Genomic DNA, 19,678 nt, shown 5'->3' on the forward strand with positions numbered 1-19,678 from the left:
AGCGTTCCCTTAGTAAACAATTGTTTGCTGATCACTTGCCAAACTTAGCACAGCGCTCTGTCCCTATAATTTAAGAGGTGGGCAATTATTTATCAGGTAGGCGTCCCCTGTGGAAGTCTCGGTCCTAGCGACCTGTGCGCTCTCTCCACTATACACATGGGAGGTAGTGAGTCCCCAAATAGAGCCCTCAGTATTTCTTCCACATAGTCTTCGACTAAGGTCATTGCGGTGGATTACGGAACCCCTCCACTATCCTCAGGTTGTTGTGCCGGGACATGGCGTCGCAATCCTCATTCTTGTTTCGAATCACTTCCAGGACCTTTTAAATGCTAAGGAGTTTCTGTCGTGTCGCACAACTTTCGTCTTCCACTGTGGTGGTGCGTTGTTCGATCTGTTTAATGCGTCTGTCGTGGTTGGTTACCTTCTCCTTTAAACCGTTGAATCTATCTGTTAGAGAGCCAATTTTACTATCAATGCCGTGAGGGATTGCTTGAGATCCCTGAACATCTCACCAATGTCCGGTTCAAAGCAGGATGTGTCGAGCCTTTGGGTGGACTTCGCTGTTCAAAAACCAGCTGGGACTTCTGAGTGTCCGACTTCCCCATTGTAACAGTGTCCTCCTGTCCCCTGTGGGGCCACACTCCCCGTTTCCCAGAAGCACCAGATCACTGGGCTCATGTCTAATCGTAAGCCCTAGGTCCAAGCGCAGGAAAAATGCAGCAGCCCCCAAAACAGGGATGCAATCCAGATAACGTGGGTGTGTAGACAGAGCTAATGTTATGTTCGTATCATCTACCGGACCATCTATCTGATGCTCACTTGGGGGATGTATGACGTTATAACGCATGCAGTTACAACGCATGCCATCACAACGCAACTTTTACATCGCAGGTGCCATTACAACGCATGGCATTACAACGCAGGTATTTACAACGCAGGGGCTATTACAACGCAAGCCATTACAACGTAAGTATAGGTAAGTATATAATTTAAATTACAAATGTAAATAATTCTAATTTAATTAATTTAATTTAATTTAATTAATTTAATATAAATTTAATTTTACTTTATTTTTACCCTGTACCTTTTTACCCAAAAACCCATAACTGACCCAGAACCCTAAAAATGCCCCTTTACCCAAAAACCCAAAACTGACCCTGAACCCTAAAAATACCCCTTTACCCAAAAACTGAAAACTGACCCTGAACCCTAAAAATACCCCTTTACCCAAAAACCCAAAACTGACCCTGAACCCTAAAAATGCCCCTTTACCCAAAAACTGAAAACTGACCCTGAACCCTAAAAATACCCCTTTACCCATAAACTGAAAACTAACCCTGAACCCTAAAAATAACCCTTTACCCAAAAACTGAAAACTGACCCTGAACCCTAAAAATACCCCTTTACCCAAAAACTGAAAACTGACCCTGAACCCTAAAAATACCCCTTTACCCAAAAACTGAAAACTGACCCTGAACCCTAAAAATACCCCTTTACCCAAAAACTGAAAACTGACCCTGAACCCTAAAAATACCCCTTTACCCAAAAACCCATAACTGACCCTGAACCCTAAAAATAACCCTTTACCAAAAAACCCAAAACTGACCCTTCACCCAAAAAATACCCCATTAAAAAAAAAACCATATAACAATACTTACGTTGTAATGGTATGCGTTGTAATAGCACCTGCGTTGTAAATACCTGCGTTGTAAATACCTGCGTTGTAATGGTTTTTGCGTTGTAAAAGTTTTGTTGTAATGGTAGTGCGTTGTAAAAGTTGCGATGTAATGGTTGTTTCCCTCACTTGGGCAAGTTTAATGCTGTCTTAAACGCAAAAATTGATCCATTCATGTCAAGGGTAGCATTGATCGAAGCCAGATTATCACAGATCTTGGACCATATGAAAAACTTTGCATATCCATTGCTGGGACTGAGTACTTCATCTTGTGGGGTGACTAATATGATTAGTTCAGCCCAGCCACATAGACAATTAGAGCCCTTTAGTGAGCTAGTTTCCTCTTCACACGCTCCTCAGCCTGTTAGGGTGTCATCTGATGTCCCTTCTACCTCTTTAGACCCCCAGCTTCCAATGCAGGGCTTGATTTTCGTTTGTGGCTAACCCTCTATTCTCTAAGACACGGACAGTGATTAATTTGCCTCCTGAAGCAACTCTGTACGTAGTAGGCTTTAGGAATTCTCCCCCTCTGACCAAGCCTACGCCTGAATCCTATGAGGAGCTGAAAAATAAAATGGTTCACTGGTTTAACTTGCATTCTAATTTAGGCATGGAGATTGATGGTTCCATCAACATGTTGCTAAGGGTAAACTAGTTGGGCCCTGATGTTAAGAGGTAGACTGGGGACTGTGTTGTGGTAAACTTTAAAGATAGCACTACTGCGCGTGTTTTGTCCACCCGAGGCACACTCAGATCATCTAGACCATCCAACATCCAGACCCTCCCACTTGTTTTTTTCTATAATCAGAAATAGTCTGTCTCTCGGGGTAGAGCTATACCTGCCATCTTGGAGTCCCCTGCTTTGTGTATGACAGATTTGCTCCCCTGGGTATTCTGATATTTGTGATTGACTTACCCCCTCCTCACCACGCCACCCCCCCCCCCCGATTTATCCCCCACCGCCACCTAATGTACAACTTACCATTTGGATATTCCCATGACTTGATGCTGCTATCTTAGAACATTGTGAGTTTGTCCACTAAGTTTAATTATTGTAATTGGGTGCAGTTTGTCAAGACATATCAGGTTATTTGTCTACAAGAAACTTGGGAAGAGAAAAAACTATTTTTTTCTAGAGGGATATAGAACCTATTTTTGCCCGCGTGGTGACTTCAGCGGCAGGCAGGGCCAAAAAGTGATTGATCGTTTTGTCTCAGTGGAATTATGCAGGAATTTCAAGTATTTTGCATGGGACTCACATTTGTTGCAAGTTCTGAAGTTCTCTTTTCCTGGCTCCATATCTCTGGCATTAATTCATTATTATAATGCAAACACTTGGTGAGAGGAGGCACCTAACCTCTCCAGTTTAAGATCTGCCACTGAAATTCTGGAGGGATAGAAAAGGTCGTATTAGTGGGTGATTTTAACTGACATTTGCGTGATTGTCCTTTAGATTTAACTAATAGCAAGCCCCAATGTATGCTGGTAGAGGGGCTTCATGTGGCTCACGAACATGAAGGTATTTTGAAAGATATTCAGATCAGGTTTCTGATTTAGACCTCTAAGTTTGTTTGTTGTTCATGGTGTTAGTACTTTGGCAGAGGCATAAGGCATGCTCTCTCTCTCTCTGACCAAGGTAGGAGGCTTAGATGATCTCAGGTGAACCCTACGCAGTGTAAAGCATCTCTTTTTTCAGGGTGCTGGCAAGAGAATGCCACTTATCCGTATTTATGTCCCACTCGTGAGGCTATTTTCTCAGCATTTGCTGGTATAGCACAGAAGGTGTCAGCACTACTAAAGATTCCTGTGACAAATACTAGGTCACAGGAACCAAAACGGTTTGACCGTAATTGTTCTAAGGCCCTCCTCTAATTGAAGGCTGCTTTAAAGCAGGCACCTAGTGATAGAGATTATGTTGCCTCCAGCCAGAGGGGATCCAAGAAGACACTTGCAAATTGGAAACTCATCTTACGCAAGAGTGCCTGGAATGAATGAGCTCAAGCCTGTAAAATCAAAGATAGCTCTTTGTTTTACCAGGTGATAAAAAAGCCTTGTGTGAGAAGTTGGCCTGGTGTATGCTGTCCACTAATTTAAGTGGGCACCCTGTACCAGTCCAAACGACCTTTGCTGATGATTAGGTCAAAGATAACCTTTATGAAAGCTATCCTAGTGGTAGCTATGGAGAACAACCTTCAGGCTAAGTCTTGAAGGAATTTAAAGAAGCTTGTTTTACCAGTCTAACCTCCAGAATAACCAAATTAAAGGAGAACCACACTAGAGAAATATAAAATATATGTATTTATTACTAAACACTCTCTACTAACCTCTATAAGAGATTAGAGCACAAGGCACATAATTATTAATCAATAGAACAACAGTAAATAGCACAATACATAGCAGCTCTAGGGGGAGACCGAACCATATACTAACCATATAACAACCACGACTTAACTAGACACAGTGCCTAGAGCACATACAATCGCTGGGACCCCAAGGAACCACCCAATGTAGTGACACAGGGGACCCACGGAGAACGTCTGCAGTGTATGTACACGGACACGAGTTCCATACAACTCTATGAGAATGTCGCGGTTGGAATTTTAAAGTTTAAAGACACTTCGGAGAGGACTTGAAGCAAACCCTTTGGAACATAGGAGGTTCTAAGGCCAGCACCCTTGAGAGTACTGAGATACCTGTGTTACCTATCCCAGAGGAGCCAGTTGCATAGGGGTTAAGTGGTGTCAGAAACCTTTGTCGTTTTCAATGGCGTGATTCAAAGAAGTGCTGCTGCCAGAAAGATGAAAAGTGTCCGGTGGAATCCAAGCGTGGATTCGAGGTGAGAAGAACCAGAAAGCAGAGGAGACAGAGTCTGGGTCACTTCAGGGTGACCAGGGGCTCGGTAGACGAATGCCGACCGATGTTGGGTGCTTCAGGTGAGATGACCGGGGGTTGACTCTGCAGCCACGGGGACCAGGAGACGTCGATGAAGACCAAACTACGGAGGTGAGCTGTCCCACAAAGGATGTCGAGTGCTGAGGGTCAGTGTCCGGATTGAACACCAACAAGCCTTGGCAAATGCAACCCACGTGGACAGAGGAAAGGAGGCCCGGTGTGGATCAGCAAGGTCCTGGAGAATCTACAAGCTATGGGGAATCAGGGCACGTCTGGAGCAACCAGGAAAGCCCAACAGAAGTCACATTTACCTTCACAGGGACCCACAGGCCAACGGACCAGGGATCGCGAAGGGACCTCAAGCTGCATCAAGAAATACCGGCCCACGGAACACTTGTGGAGTGTAGGCCGGAAATCCTCTGTGCAATTACTGCTCGGGGTCCGGACTACACATAGCCCAAAGCACAGCCTCAGGGATCGCCAAAAAGCATATGCTGCTGCAAAAGTACACAGTGCACAGGGGTTCGGGTTGCACGGTCCCCACGAGGGATACTGGTCTCAGGATTGCTGAGAGATCAGATCAACCTCAGGGACGCTTGGAAACCCACCTCCTGTGTTGCAGAAATCTTCGGAGTCCTCAGGAGATGCAAACCGGGCAGATGCGTTAAAGGTGCCTGCCTTGCAGGGGAGTAACTCCTTTACTCCAAGGGAGATTCTTCAGTCATCCAGCGTAGTGTATATTGTCGAAGTACTTGGCTTCTGCTTGCAGAGTTTAGTCCAGGTAAAATCTCAAGTTTTGTAGTCAGGTTTCCTACTTTATACCGGGGAGAGACAGGACAGAGGGGTGGTTACACCCATGTCCTTTGTCTAGTTTCGTGCCAGAGCAGGCGCCAATGGGTCCTGCAGCCGGTTTGAACTGGACTATGCACAGGGACACCAAATGTGCCCCCAGTGCAGAGCTTCAAACAATCTAGGAGTGCCCCAATACACTAAATCCAGTCTGAGAGGTGGTCACACCTCCCTGGGACAGTAAACCTATTAAGCCTTCCCCTGCTCGAGCTTGGCTCAGCAGCAGGAGGGCAGACTCATGTCTGTGGCTGGCAGCATCCATTTTGTGATGCCCAGGTCGAGAAAGCTGGTACCGGGTAGACAGGTGCCCCACATTAGTGGTTCCACAAGGGAGGAATCATATCTCCCACACCAGATTATGGCGTGGAGGTATGATTCCAAGGTGTTTGACATCAAACACAACATGTTTCTGAGCAGTTCGCATTTACCACAAGGTTATAATGCACTTAAGTATATATAGTTTAGCTGCATCACAGACAACCCCGGAGAAAAGATTCTCAAGGCTGCAGAGAGGCTCTGCTCATGCATGGGTGCCCTCTCACACAAAACCCAGCACCCTGCCTTCAGGATTGATAAGGCCTGCCATAGGGGTGACTTATGGGTTTATATGTGCAGTGATTAGAATAGATACAGGAAACCTATATCTAAGTAAGGGGTGCATACACACCCTTACACAGGGTGCAGTCGCAGACCTGTGGTGTCAGTTTGAATGGTCTCCGAGGGGTGGCATAATACATGCTGCAGCCCCTGAGATGCCTCTGGGGTACCTATGCCCTGGGTAGATGGTGTGTCATATACTAGGGACTGATAAGGGTACCCCAGTATCCAATCTGGTGTGCAGCTAAAGTACACGCTATCAATTTAGAGGAGAAAGCAGCTAGGCTGGGGTCCTGGATAGCAGGATCCCAGCCATACTAAGTCGAAAACAGTGAGACATCAGCAAAAAGTGGGGGTAAACAGAAGATGCAGATCCTACTCTCCTACACCTTGCTCTGTCAATGTAACTGACCCGGCCATATACCATGACATCTCCGGGGAACAGTGGATGGGGCATTTAGAAGGGGTATATGATTTTGGGCTTAGTATAGGTGATGAGGATTGGGGTGAGCTAGAGGAGGGCAGAGCAAATGTGGTTTTCACGTTCGATTTAGTAACCCAGGGTATTTCAGGCGCTATCTCGCAATAAGGCCTTGGGTGCTTTTATTAGCCTTAGGCAGGAAGGATATTTTTACAACTCCCAATCCCTGCGCCCTTTGGAGCTGCAACGGGTGAGGGTTCAGTTTTTGGAATGCAAATTCTTACAAAGAGAACAGACAGAGCTGATGAAACCTATGGTGCGGGGGCATATGCTCTTAAAAACAGCGCAGGCTAGGAAGCCATATTTATCCATCGTAACTAATGAGAAGGATAGATTTATTTCGGCCAGATTCAGATTTAATCTGTTGCACCATGTTCTGGAATCGCCCAGTGGATGGGGCAAGCCTGCCACAGGACACCCTACATTTTTTATGTTTTGTAAATATTTTAGTGTGCCCAGAAGACTGTTTAGTATTCCACTGCTGAAATCCTTGAATTTCACTCAAGTTCACCTAGCTCTAATGTTCCTTCAGGTCTTATGCAATGTATATGTCTAAAACCTGTGTTGACATCCAAGCACTCCAGACTTGATTAATTTTGCTGCTGCTATTGGGAGATTTTAAAGTAAGTAATATTAGGACTATTATTCTTAAGGAGTCTTTTACTTGCTGTTTTGATAATTTTTTATGATTCTTATTTATATTGTGTGTATGCTCTTTTAATCTCCTGATATGTATATACCATATTATTATGCTCTTCTTATGGTTATAATCATAACCGAATAAGATTTATGAAGATGATGAATCTCAGAATACCAAGCAAGCTATTTTCCCCCTGTAAGTCTCTCCTTCTTGAGTTATGACCTGAAAAGGTGGGTTCCAGCATTCAAAGTCTCACCTGGGGGAAGACACAGACACACACTCACACCCCCACCCAATATTAAAGGTTTGATCCCATTAGCAGGGTGGATATGAAACTCTCTAATATCAAGTAGATGTAGTGTTTGCCTTTACTTGTTGTCCACTGTTGTGGAGGTGGACCGTTTCTCATATCGCCTTACTCGTTTTCTCAGACCGTTCAATACTTGTGGTATAGTATTAAGTGGTAATTTCAATGGGACGGGGAGAGAATGTTACTAAAATAAATGGGGATCAAGAATAGCTGACCCAACCGATGTTGCAGACTCCCTCATTTGCTAGTGGAAGAGCTACAGAATTTATGATCTAAACTTGGAGTTCTGAAATAACTGATGAATACAAGTAAGAATAATCAGCAAAAGGAAACATCCAGGATGAGCTGAGAACCAATATACTGAGAGCAAGAATAGCAGGTTTCAGTTTACATTGATTGATTGGGAAAACACACACTGACTTGGAAAGGCAGATATACACACAGTGGCAGCTGCAGACTGTTTCAGAGAAAGGTAGATCGGACGTATGGAAAGGAGGTAAGTGGACATTCAGAGCTAAACAAGGTAGGTAGATATATGAAGAAATTGATAGAATATCAGGGAATAAAACAATATAAAAGAGATCATGGGTCCAGAGAAGGTGAGGAAAAACAATTCAGACAGTTAAAGGTGGAAGAAATGTAGAGGGCTAAAGGAGAGGACAGAATCGGCGGTTTAGAGAAAGTGGGAGAATTATGTGGTTCAGGGGATGAGAAGTAGATGCTCAAAAAATGGAAGGTTCATTTATAACAAAAACAACACAAGATGATGGACGGAGTGCTGAAACTTTTCAACCACTCACCCCCGTCAAAAGATCTGAGTTTAATCCATCGTTCTTTTTCTCACTATGTAACCCCAGTTTGGACCTAGCCATATGCAAATCAGTCTTGACCCTGTGCCCCATGGGAACAGTCCAGCCTGAACTACCAAGCAAGGTGATCCCTGGACCGGAAACAAGCATCCTGGGCCTGTTTTCGGGGTTTCGCCCCTAATAAGCCTGGATAGCTTGATTCCAGGGACACAGCGAGCAAGGGACCCATGTTTGGGCACACCCTTGGCCACTTAAGGCGAACATAGCAAACACAACAAGATGGTGAACGGAGAGCTGAAACTTTTCAACCACTCACCCCCCGAGTCAAGAGATTTGGGTTTAATTCATTGTTCTTTTGCTCACTAGGCTGTTCAGGCTGGACTTTTCCCATGGGGAGCAGGGTCAAGACTGATTTGCATATGGCTCAGTCCAAACTGGGGTGACGTGAAGAGCAAAATAATGATGGATTAAACCCAGATCTGAGACTGGGGGTGAGTGTTTGAAAAATGTCAACACTCCGACCAACATTTTATTTTGTGATGTTTCTAGGCTTATTTCTAAAACTGAAATAGAAACAAGGGGTCAGAGGATAGGGAAGAGGTAACTGATCAGAAAAGAAGAGCATAAAGTCATGAATGGGTAAGAAGTGTGAGGCTAGAGAAGGAAAGGAAATGTAGGATTGCTTGTGAACTGAGAACTGCAGACAGAGATGTCTGCTGCCGTGGCACAGGATAGGGGCTCTTACCATCCCTTCAAAGAAGTCCTTTTCCTTCAGAATCCTCCAGCCTAACTCTGAGAGGAGAAGATCCACCAGCTCATCACTGTTCCTCCCCTCAGACACAGTGATCCAATTGTCATATCCTCCAGGAAGCACCTCTGTAGAAACAAAACACACTCACTGTTCATATGAAATGGGGGCACCTCCCTTTCAAAAGCAAGTTTATTTTTTATAGCACAGGTTTGTTTAAGTTTTGAAGTATGCACTATACACCGAAATAACATAAATGTTAACATGGACTCTGGGTCCAATTATAACATAGTGTTTTAAAAATTGTAAATCTACTTCTGAGTAATCTTCTGGATTTTAGGAGATTCACAAGAATCAATGAAAACATAAATGCCATTTACAATTGCATATTTCCATGAAAACTAATGTTGCCTTATGCTTGCTCTTGCAGATTGGCCATATAGCATATAGTCTTCAGGGATATTAGTACTGAAAACGTTTGTTAACACAATGCACTTTATTGTTTAATTCTTCACTAGAACCATGTTTGTTTTGAAATATGTTCTCCTACACTCCATGAATAATTGGCCTGGTATGGTATTTTCCCACTTCATTTACACACACCACACAACTTTTTGTGAGTTGATGTTTGTGCACATAATTATTGGGAACGAATGCAACTATCCCCAACAGTATGCCATGATTTTCTAATTGCATCATGTTTTATTCATTTTCAAACAATAAGTGACCTCACAGTCTCTCATTGCTACATTTGTCTAAGTAACATGTTTTCTTCCCTGGCCACCCTGTCTCACACCTTCCCTCTCTCCTCCTTCCTTTGAACTTGAACTGCTATGATCCCAGTGTATGTGTTAAACAATCTCCAAAAGATATTGCCTAATGGTCTTCGCATGCTTCTCAGCTGAGCGTGTTTTCAGAGGGCTGGTGCTCAACCATGTGTAATAGGCAGACCGGTTAGGTACTTACAGTCTGGGGGTGGGGGCAGGCACATCTTGTGATACTGCTCGATAAGTAGTTTCCATATTAGCCCAAATGCTTTGTTTCCTACATTTAACTCCCATATGAATCTTTCTATTGATGTTATGCGCCAAAAACTCAGGTGACAATAGGTAAGGAGTGGAGTACCCTTCTTTCTCCAATATGAAGTGAATGTTGTCCTTGCCACCTTCAAGCATTCAACATTTTTAAAGGATCTTCTTTGTTCTAGTGTTCTAACTGTGGGAAACACAGGCCTAAAATGACAAACAAATAGCCCTAAGGTAATGTATATACTAGAACTGACCTCATGGCTGCTCTGATCATGGCCTACTGCAGCTTAATAGAGGGGCAGTTCCACCATATATGATGGAGATCTTCTTTGGTGTTACATCCTTGCAAGTAAAGTGGTCTAGTTAATGGAAATGTTTTAGTCTTGAGGGACATACGTACCAGTTGAATATTTTCTTATAGGGTGCCTCTTCTTATTACAGTGGAAATATCCTACCAGATGAAACTCCGCTGAATATCTTCTATATCTTGTTCAACAACCCCCCTCCCAATGAGATTTTAAGCTAATTTTGAGTAAAGAACGTACAGACTATGTATGACACAGGAAACCTAGGTCAAGTAACATCTGAGATGAGGAAATACAACCAAATCATCCTGGGGGTCAGCAAAAGTTGGTGGACAGGATTCAGCATAATGAAAACCACCACAGGAGAGATGGTCCTGTATTCGGGAAGGGACAATGACCAACATCACAGAACATTAGCCATCATCCTGAGCAAGGGGACAGAGAAACACCTAATTGAGTGGAAACAGTCCCCAGCCGACTCATGATAGCCAGGTTAAAAGGCAGACACGTTCAATTCCAAACATATCCAGTACTAAGCTCCAACAAATGATGCAGAGGCAACAGTCAAGGAAATACTCTGTCAACAGATGCAAGCTGACCTTGAGGTCATGCTCAACCACGACCTGAAGACTGTGATGGGAGATTTGACTGCTAAAGTCATAAATGACAACACAAACCATGACCGAGACATTGGAAAGGAAGGTTGTGGAACAATAAACAATGGAGAATGACTATAGGACTTTTACGCCACAAATGATCTGGTCATAGTAGGGACTCTCTTATCGCACTGTGAGATTCATAAATTAAATTGGTGCTCACCCAATGAAGAGACAAATCACAGATTGATCTCCTGATGGTAATAGGCAGTGGGAGAGTTTCACTGCAAGATGTCAGAGTGAGAAGAGAAGAGGACGTTGGCGGTGATCACAACTAGTGTCTGCCCTTGTGAAACTGAAGCAGAATGGAAAATATCAAGATGACAGCTCTTTGATGTGGCAAGATTACTGAACCCCAAGATCAAGTCTTACAAATAAAAACAGCTTCCACTTTTACCACATAAGAAGGTAAGTCTGAGCCAGCTGTCGACGAAGTCAACAATAAATGGCAACAGGTCTCAACAATATATGTGAAGAGCAGTGAAAAATGCCTGGGGACAAAGACTTGGAAGAGGAAAGAATGAATAGGACAAGACACATGGCAAGCCATTGGCGACATGAAGGCAGCAAAAAGGAAACTCATGGAGGCCAAATCTGAGAGGCTGCAAGAGGGATCCAAGCAACACTACATAGTAGCAAACAGAGGAGTCAAAACAATGAAAAGAGTGGACAAGCGGGCGTACATGGATAATCCTGCCAGCCAAGCAGAGGAGACATCCAGTGGAGTAGAATGGAGGAAGATCTTCAAGATCACGCAGCTAGTCAAAGGTTAATCTTGTGCAACATACAACATGCCTTTCATGAACAATCAAGGCAGACTGACAACAGAGAAAGAGCAGGAAGCACGCTGGTCCAAGCACTTAAAAGAAATCTTGGAAAGACCGGTACCAACAAGTGAAGCGGACATCCAAGAAGCAGAGACAGACTTGGATGTGAACAACGCCCCACCATTGCTGCCATCCGATCTCTCAAGAATGGGAAGGCTGCTGGCCAAGATAACCTAAATGAAGTAATGTTCACAGTAGACCCTGTAACATCAGTCAAGGTCCTCCAACCACTGCTTACATCGATTTGGGAGAGAAAGTAAGTAGCAGATGACTGGAACCAAGGCATTGCTAAGATTCCAAAGAATAGAACATTAACTAACTGTAACCACTGGAGTGCAATCACCCTTCTGTCAATCCTAAGTATAATCCTGAGACTGTGGACAAGTTAGAAAAAGAGCTGGCTGGGTTCTGTAAGGTCAGAGGGTTTGTTCATCAGATCCTTACTCTACCAAACATCATAAAGCTGTGCACCGAGTGGCAGAGACAACTATACATCAACGTCATACATCATTGATTCTGAGAACGCCTTTGACAGTATCCATCGTGACAGCCTCTAGCGAATACTGAAAGCATATGGCATACTACAGCATATTGTTTTCCTCATCAAGAGATTTTATGATAATTTGATCTGGAAGGTTGAAGGTAGTGAGTGTAATTTCATATTCAAGACCAGTGTGAGACAGGGATGCTCTTCAACCTAATCATCGACTGGATGATGCAACGCACAACTGAAGTCCAAGCCAGAGGCATCTAATGAACATTATTCTCTACACTGGAGGACCTTGACTTTGTGATGCCCGAGCCTTGCTCTTTCACACGCGCACACACACACACACACCAGCATATACAGGAAAAGATGTCTTGCCTCAACATCCATGCACAGAAATTGGGTCTGAAGATCAACACAAAGAAATCCGAAGTTATGCCACTTGACATTCCAAACCCTTCACCAACAAAAGTGGATGGAGAGGACTTAGCCATGACTGAAGATTTCACCAACCTAGACTGTACTATTAGACATGATGGTGGGGCAGATAGCAACATGACGAGCAGACTGAACAAGGCCAGGTATGCCGTCAGGATGTTGAAAAGTATGTTACGGTCATCTCAGGACAGCACCAACACCAAGCTGAGGCTTTACCAGGTCTGTGTTTTGTCCATAATCTTGTATAGATCAGAATGCCGCGGTTGGTGAAAAGGGATATCACCAACCTGTGAGCCTTCAACACTAGAAACCTGAGAATTTTGCACATTTTTAAGCCGCAAACAATCTCCAACCAGGAACAGCTCACCAGATGCAAGCAAGAGGGCATGGACAGGATCATTATAAAAGCTAGTAGCTAATTCTCTAGAGGGCAAGATGGCCGCTAATGCTATGCAGTGAGTGAGTCGCACTCATCACCTCCCCACCACCTTGACTTTTCTGATGGTGGTGCCTCCCCTGAACGGTGCTGAGTCCGGGTTTTACGAGTCCCAGAAGCTCTGGGTCAGTAAGACAGACATTGGAGTACCTGAAAAGCGCCTAAAAGGAGTATTAACTCGAGTGTTCTCCCACCTACGGAGGAAGCTAGATCGAGTCGCCAGGTTGATTTTGAGAACCTGGTCTGTGATGCCTCCCCGTGCGTTGAGGGGGACCGAAGCAAAAGATGGCAAGGGGGGGCTAAAGACACTGATGCCGATGCTCCGAGAGGATCAGCCTCTAAAGAGAAAAATAAAGCGGATATGAGAAATCCTTCCTCAAACGCTGCAAATGCTTTACAGAAGGGGGTCGTTGCCTATAAAAAATCGCTGGCAAAGAAGAACGACATCGCTGCTTCCCTGAAAGAGCCGGGGAATGTTCACAAGTTAAAATTAAAAGAAGGTGCTTTACGTCAAACCACAGTTGCAGAGAGCTTCGCAAATGTCAACGTACCTGTAGGCAGCGGTGTACATAGCAGTGGAGGTTTAATTGCGGAAGACGCTCGTAATGCCGCCATGGACGCCTCGAACGCTGCTGCTGGAGCCGGTGCCGGAGCAGTGGTTGCCAAGCAACCTGGGAGTGCTTCGGAAGCAAAGCTGGCTGAGACAATGCCTGCGTCGGTGGTGTCGGTTACAGCAAAGAAGCCGGAGCTAGCATCTGAGTTGGATTTAGAGGCAACACGGCCTGGGATAACTAAAATGGACCAAACGGACACGAAGTTTAAGGCGTCTGTGACAAGCGTGAGTAAAGACTTGATAGATAGCTTTGCAATCTCCACCGAGTTGCCTGTTGAAAACGGAGGCATAGCTGTGCCCGTGTTAGAGCCAGAACTGCATTCTCAGAAGTCTTCTAAGGGAGGGGCAGGGGCAATAGGTGCTGTGCATTTAGAGGGGCTACCCTGTACATCAGACTGGGCAGAGATTATGGACTCAGATAGCGGTCCCATTAAATTAGGAGAGGAGTCTTCTGCCTCTGCTGAAGTGGGTATGAGCAATGGCGCTGCCTCCCCAGAAAAATTCTATTCTGTCAATGAGGATTCCCAGTCTCAATCCTTGCCCTCAGAGGGAATTAGCACAGATGAATCTACAGGCATAGATACAGGCAGTAGCTCTCCGGCACAGAGAAATACGCAGAAGAAACGCCTATCCAAAAGAAAGCCCTCGACAACAGGCAGCACTACCGACCCTACTAATAAATTAGCTTGGGATTACTCTACCACCACGCTATCTTTTATGGAGCAAGACAGTCCTGCTACAATGGCTGGTGATCAAGATTCAGCACAATCACCCCAACCCCCGGTCACGCTTGATTTGCTATTTAACACACTGAAACTAATGCAAGCCGAGGCTAGGGGGGAAAGTAGGAGAGCAAGACAGGAGTCAAGAAAAATCCAGAATAAACTAAGGAAAATAAGTAAAAGACAGGATGAGGTGGTGGAGAGAGTCACACAGGTGGAGGAAAGAACTGGTAAAGTAGAAGATGAGCTGAGAGATCTGAGAAAGTACAAACAAGATCATCAAAAGGTGGCAGAAGATGTCAACTGGAAGTTGGAAGATTATGAAAATAGACAGCGCCGTAATAACATTAGACTGTGAGGTGTGGCAGAAGGACTTGAAGGGGAGGACCCTAGAATGTTTGTTGTGAGCCTCCTAAAAGGGGCCTTTCCTGAGTTAGCAACCTGGCAGTGGGAAACGGAGATTCAAAGGGCCCACCGTTTTCCGTTTGTAGTCAAAAGGGGCCAAGCGGGTGCCCAAGAGGGGCATCCAAGGGCACTGTTGATTTATGTCGGGAATTTCCTATTGAGACAACTCATATTGGATAAGGCTAAACCAGAGTCTAGACGCACATTCAACAATGTGACTTTTTTTGCAAGGCCGGATTTTTGCCACACAACTGTTGAGCGTAGATGGAGATTGAGGCAGTTGATTCCTCAAATTCAGGCCTTGGGTTCTGAGGCATTTTTATTGTACCCTGCTAAATTGAAAATAGTTACCAAAGGCCAGTTTAAAATGTTTTTCTCTGAAATTAAAGTGAAGGCATATATGGTGGAAGTTCTGGGGTACAAGGAATAATAGTTAAGGGATTTCTCTTGGAGCCAAATTGGTGGTGGGGAGGGGTGACGACAGCTGCTTACCTAGCGTCCACACATAGGTCATGGGTGACCTATTTGCCTGTAGGGGAGGGTGGGGGCGGGGTAGTGCGGGGGGGTTCAGGGAGGGGGAGGGGGGACGCAGGGGGGGAGAAAATGGCACACGTTGCACACACAGAGTTACTTACTGAAACAGGTACAGAAACAGGTACAGGACTTGCTCATTTGGTGGAAGGGGGAAGAAAGGAAAGAAGCTGTGAAATGGGATAGAGAGTTGGTACCCATTCTAGATGTTTTTTAATGGCTTGTAGAATTATGTCAATCAATGTCTGTGGCCTAAATGATCTCCAGAAAAGATTACGCGTATCAGCGTTTTGTAAATCAATGTATCCAGATTTGATCTGTCTGCAGGAGACCCACGTGGAGGGAGGAAAGGGATATTTATTAGAACAACTGGGTTTTAAAGTATTAGCATATACCAAACAAGGCTCAAAGACCCGGGGAGTAGCTATTCTAGGGAGAGGGGAATGTATAGTTTCTAGGAAAAAAGAAGATATATGGGGAAGGTGGGTTATATTAGAGGTAGGCTTTAGAGGTGCTAGATTTACATTGGTCTCTGTGTATGGCTCAACGGGTGATGATCCGGATATATTTTATTTTTTGGATCAAGAACTACCAACTTGGCCCGAACCCATTATATGATGTGGGGATTTTAACATCAACCGCTCCTCTGGTGTTGAGTTGCAAGTCAGACATGGATATGGCGGGCGCAAGAAGAGGGTGCATAGGGCAATAGTAGATATGGCATTACACAACGCTATGTCCGATGTTTGGGCTAATCTTTATCCTCAGGCAGATGGTGATACTTTCTTCTCTGCCCCGCACAGAGTAACGGTAAGGCTTGATTACTTTCTAATCTCTAATTCCTTACTCTCAAGTTCGCAAGTTAGGAAACTACCCCGCTTGGTTTCAGATCACAACCCTTTAATTTTATCAGTTAATTTAAGTGGGATTGTAAGGAAGACATACAGGTGGACTTTTGAGAGGGCTCTGTTAAAAGATGAGGGCTATTATAAACATATGGATAGATGGATTAGAGAGTTTTGGAGCATCAATAAGGGGAGTACTAGCAGTGGTAATGCTTGGGATGCGTTCAAAGCAGGGATAAGGGGAGAAACGCTTAGTTTTACAACGTTTAGGCAGAAAGCGGACAGAGAAAGAGTAAAACAACAAATTAATTCTCTTTTAGCTGCAGAGGAGGAGTTGGGCAGGTTAATTTCGAATGGAAGCCCCTTGGATCAACAGCTGTTGGAGATTATGGTATTAAAGGCTGGAATAGCTGAAAATATTGCTAATAAAACAGCAGCAAACTACTTGGCAAAGAAAGAACAGGCGTGCGAGCTGAGCGAAAGAGTGGGGCATATTCTTGCTGTTAGAACGAGACAGAAGATCGCTGCAGGAGATATTAAGAATTTGAAAGATGGACTAGGCAATTTGATTTCTAATCCTGCAGCTATAAGAGAAGAGTTTTGGAAATATTATTCAGAGTAATATGATGTGGAAGTAGAGGAGTGTACAGATAAAGTTAAGGACTATTTAGGAAACATCCAATTTAATGAGCTAGAGGTAGTGGAAAGGGAAAAATTAGACTCGATTATAACACCTGAAGAATTGACATCAGCCCTATCAGATCTTCCTTCGTCAAAGGCTGCAGGCCCAGATCAGATCCCCGTAGAGTTCTACAAAACATTTTTCGCAGCTCTCCGGCTGGAGCTATTGGATATGCTTATTCAAGCTCAGAGCGAGGTTTCAATTCCAAACTCTTGGGGAGGCACTGAAATTATAGTTATTTTGAAAAAAGGCAAACCCTCCACAGCCCCTGGGTCGTATAGACCTATAGCTTTAATGAATGCAGATGTAAAGCTATATTCGAAAATCTTGGCTACAAGATTTGGCGGCTGTTATAGAGAAGTTAGTTTCCCCAGTTCAACATGGGTTTATACCAGGGAAGGGCACTACGGAACATGTTAGAACAGTGATTATTGCATTCGATGCTATGGAGGTCTCGGGCTGCCCTGTCGCAGCTTTATTTCTTGATGCCGAGAAGGCTTTCGACAGGGTCGCCTGGGGGTATCTATGGGAGTTACTGAGGCACTATGGTTTTGGTGAAGGCTATATTAAAGCAATTCAGGTTTTATATAAGGCACCAACGGCTAGAAGTAGAATTAACCGAGAACTCACAGCCTCAGTACAGATAAAAAGAGGGACAAGGCAAGGATGTCCGAGTTCCCCACTCCTTTTCGCACTCTACATGGATCCTTATCTACGCTACCTCAATTCTAATCCTAGAATTCCTCCCCTTTGCTCCAACGGTTTAGAAATTAATGTGTTGGCATACACAAACGACGTTGCTATAGTTACTCCAGACCCATCTATGGCAATTGGAGAAGTTGAACTAGAGGCCCAAAAATTTGGTATAATCTCTGGATATAGGCTAAATACCACCAAAACACAAATCATAAAGAATTCAATGGTATGCTATGATGACACACGAGTGGTTCCAGCAGCAGTTTACCTAGGGGTTGAAATATCAGCTAATTTGGAGACAGTGGTAGATCGGAATTTGTCCCCCTTATTGAGGAAAGTAAGCCTAGATTTGGTTAGGATAAACAATCTTAGACTTTCATTGATGGGTCGCACTAACGTGATCAAAATGCTTATACTCCCTAAGTTTCTTTATTTTTTTAGAACAATACCCTTAATGTTTGAGTCCTCTTGGTTTAATAAGCTGGAGTTAATTTTGAATAAGTTTATTTGGACACATGGGAAGACTAGGCGGGCTTATAAATTTATGACTTTACCAAGGGCTAGGGTGGGTTGGGGGTTCCAGATTTTAGATTATACTACTGGGCTTCGATTCTTCAATATATGCAGGGCCTGATCGGTGCAAGTGGAGTGGACTTGAATGTTAATGCCTTTTCGACCATGGTGTATTCTATTGTACTGGGTCCTGAAACAGCAAATGCTTTCTTAAATTGCACCGATTCTTCATATTACAAACGTACTCGATTTAAGACTGTTCTAGCAGCGCATAACATTTGGGCAGCTGTGGCAAAGAAATGTGGGTTGGGTAGATTCAATAGATATACTAGACTTTATAGGAATAAAACCCTCCCACCTTTAATTTTTGGTGATGCTACTATGGCAGAATGGGCTAGAAGAGGAATTATAAAAATAGGAGATCTGTTGGGCCCAGATGAAAAGATATTGCAATTTTCCGATCTGATGACAAAGTTTAATATTGCTAGACAGAGCTTTTTTAAGTATTTGCAGATCAGGAGTTTTCTTAGTAGGAAAAAAGGGGGAGAGGCTGGTTTTACAAAAAATAATATCTTGGAAGCTATAGAACAAGGCGGGGGTGTTCTATTCGTCATTTTTATGCTATATTGGCAGAATTGAAGCTGGACGATATCGAAAAATATGAAAATAAATGGGCAGGGAAATTAGGAATACAGGGCCACTTTTTTGGACTCGCTGGAATTAGGATGTTCCGTTCTCTGTTCTGCCCCGCTTCAATCTCAACATTACAAAACTTTATATCAACTTTACCATACACCGGATCGTATTACACAGTGGGGAGGTATTACAGGGACTACTTGGTCTCGCTGTAATACTCCAGCAGCTGATAGTATACATATTTTTGCATCATGTCCTCAATTAAGTACACTGCTGAAAGGTATTGAAGATTTTATGGGTCGTACACTTGGGTTGGATGTGTTGTTAACACCAACTGTAATTATGTTAGGGGTGAGAGGGTTTGATGGTGAATATCATGAATTTCTGTTTGCAGCAATGGCGGTGTATAGATTGCTGATCGCCAGAGCCTGGCTGGATAAAATACCTCCAGTAACTCAACAATGGATTGCCTTGCTATTGGGGACGTTTAATTTAGAAAAAGGCATTTATGCTAGGAAAGGAAGAAGGGCAAGGAGGTTGGGAAGGCAAATATGGGAACCAGTTCATCGATGGAAAGAAAGGATAAATGAAAGTCATAATTGATTTAGCATTTTTTTTGTTGTTATATTTTGTGAGATAAATGGATATAAAGTTCTGCATAATAATGCTGTATATATTTTCTGTTTTCTGGCACTTGATTAACATATGTATTTGAATTTTGTATACTCTGTGTTATGCTATACGTGTGCCTATAAAAATTTCCTTTAATAAAAATATTTTAAAAAATAAAAATAAAAAAAAGATGTAGATGGATAGGACACAAATAACAGAAAGAATGTCTGTAGGTCAGGTTGGAA

The 19,678-nt window shown here is 43.7% G+C and overlaps 1 protein-coding gene across 1 annotated transcript in view; it reads right to left on the reverse strand.

Moving 5' to 3' along the window:
- Positions 1 to 19,678, reverse strand: part of TSNAXIP1 (translin associated factor X interacting protein 1) — a 476,958-nt gene that overhangs the window by 185,575 nt on the left and 271,705 nt on the right. Inside the window, exon 10 of the mRNA XM_078669989.1 lies at positions 8,999 to 9,129. Coding sequence (XP_078526115.1) covers positions 8,999 to 9,129 — 131 coding nt within the window. The remainder of the gene's footprint in view (positions 1 to 8,998; positions 9,130 to 19,678) is intronic.

The sequence above is a fragment of the Lissotriton helveticus genome, chromosome 12, assembly GCF_964261635.1.
Source record: "Lissotriton helveticus chromosome 12, aLisHel1.1, whole genome shotgun sequence".
NCBI lineage: Eukaryota > Metazoa > Chordata > Amphibia > Caudata > Salamandridae > Lissotriton > Lissotriton helveticus.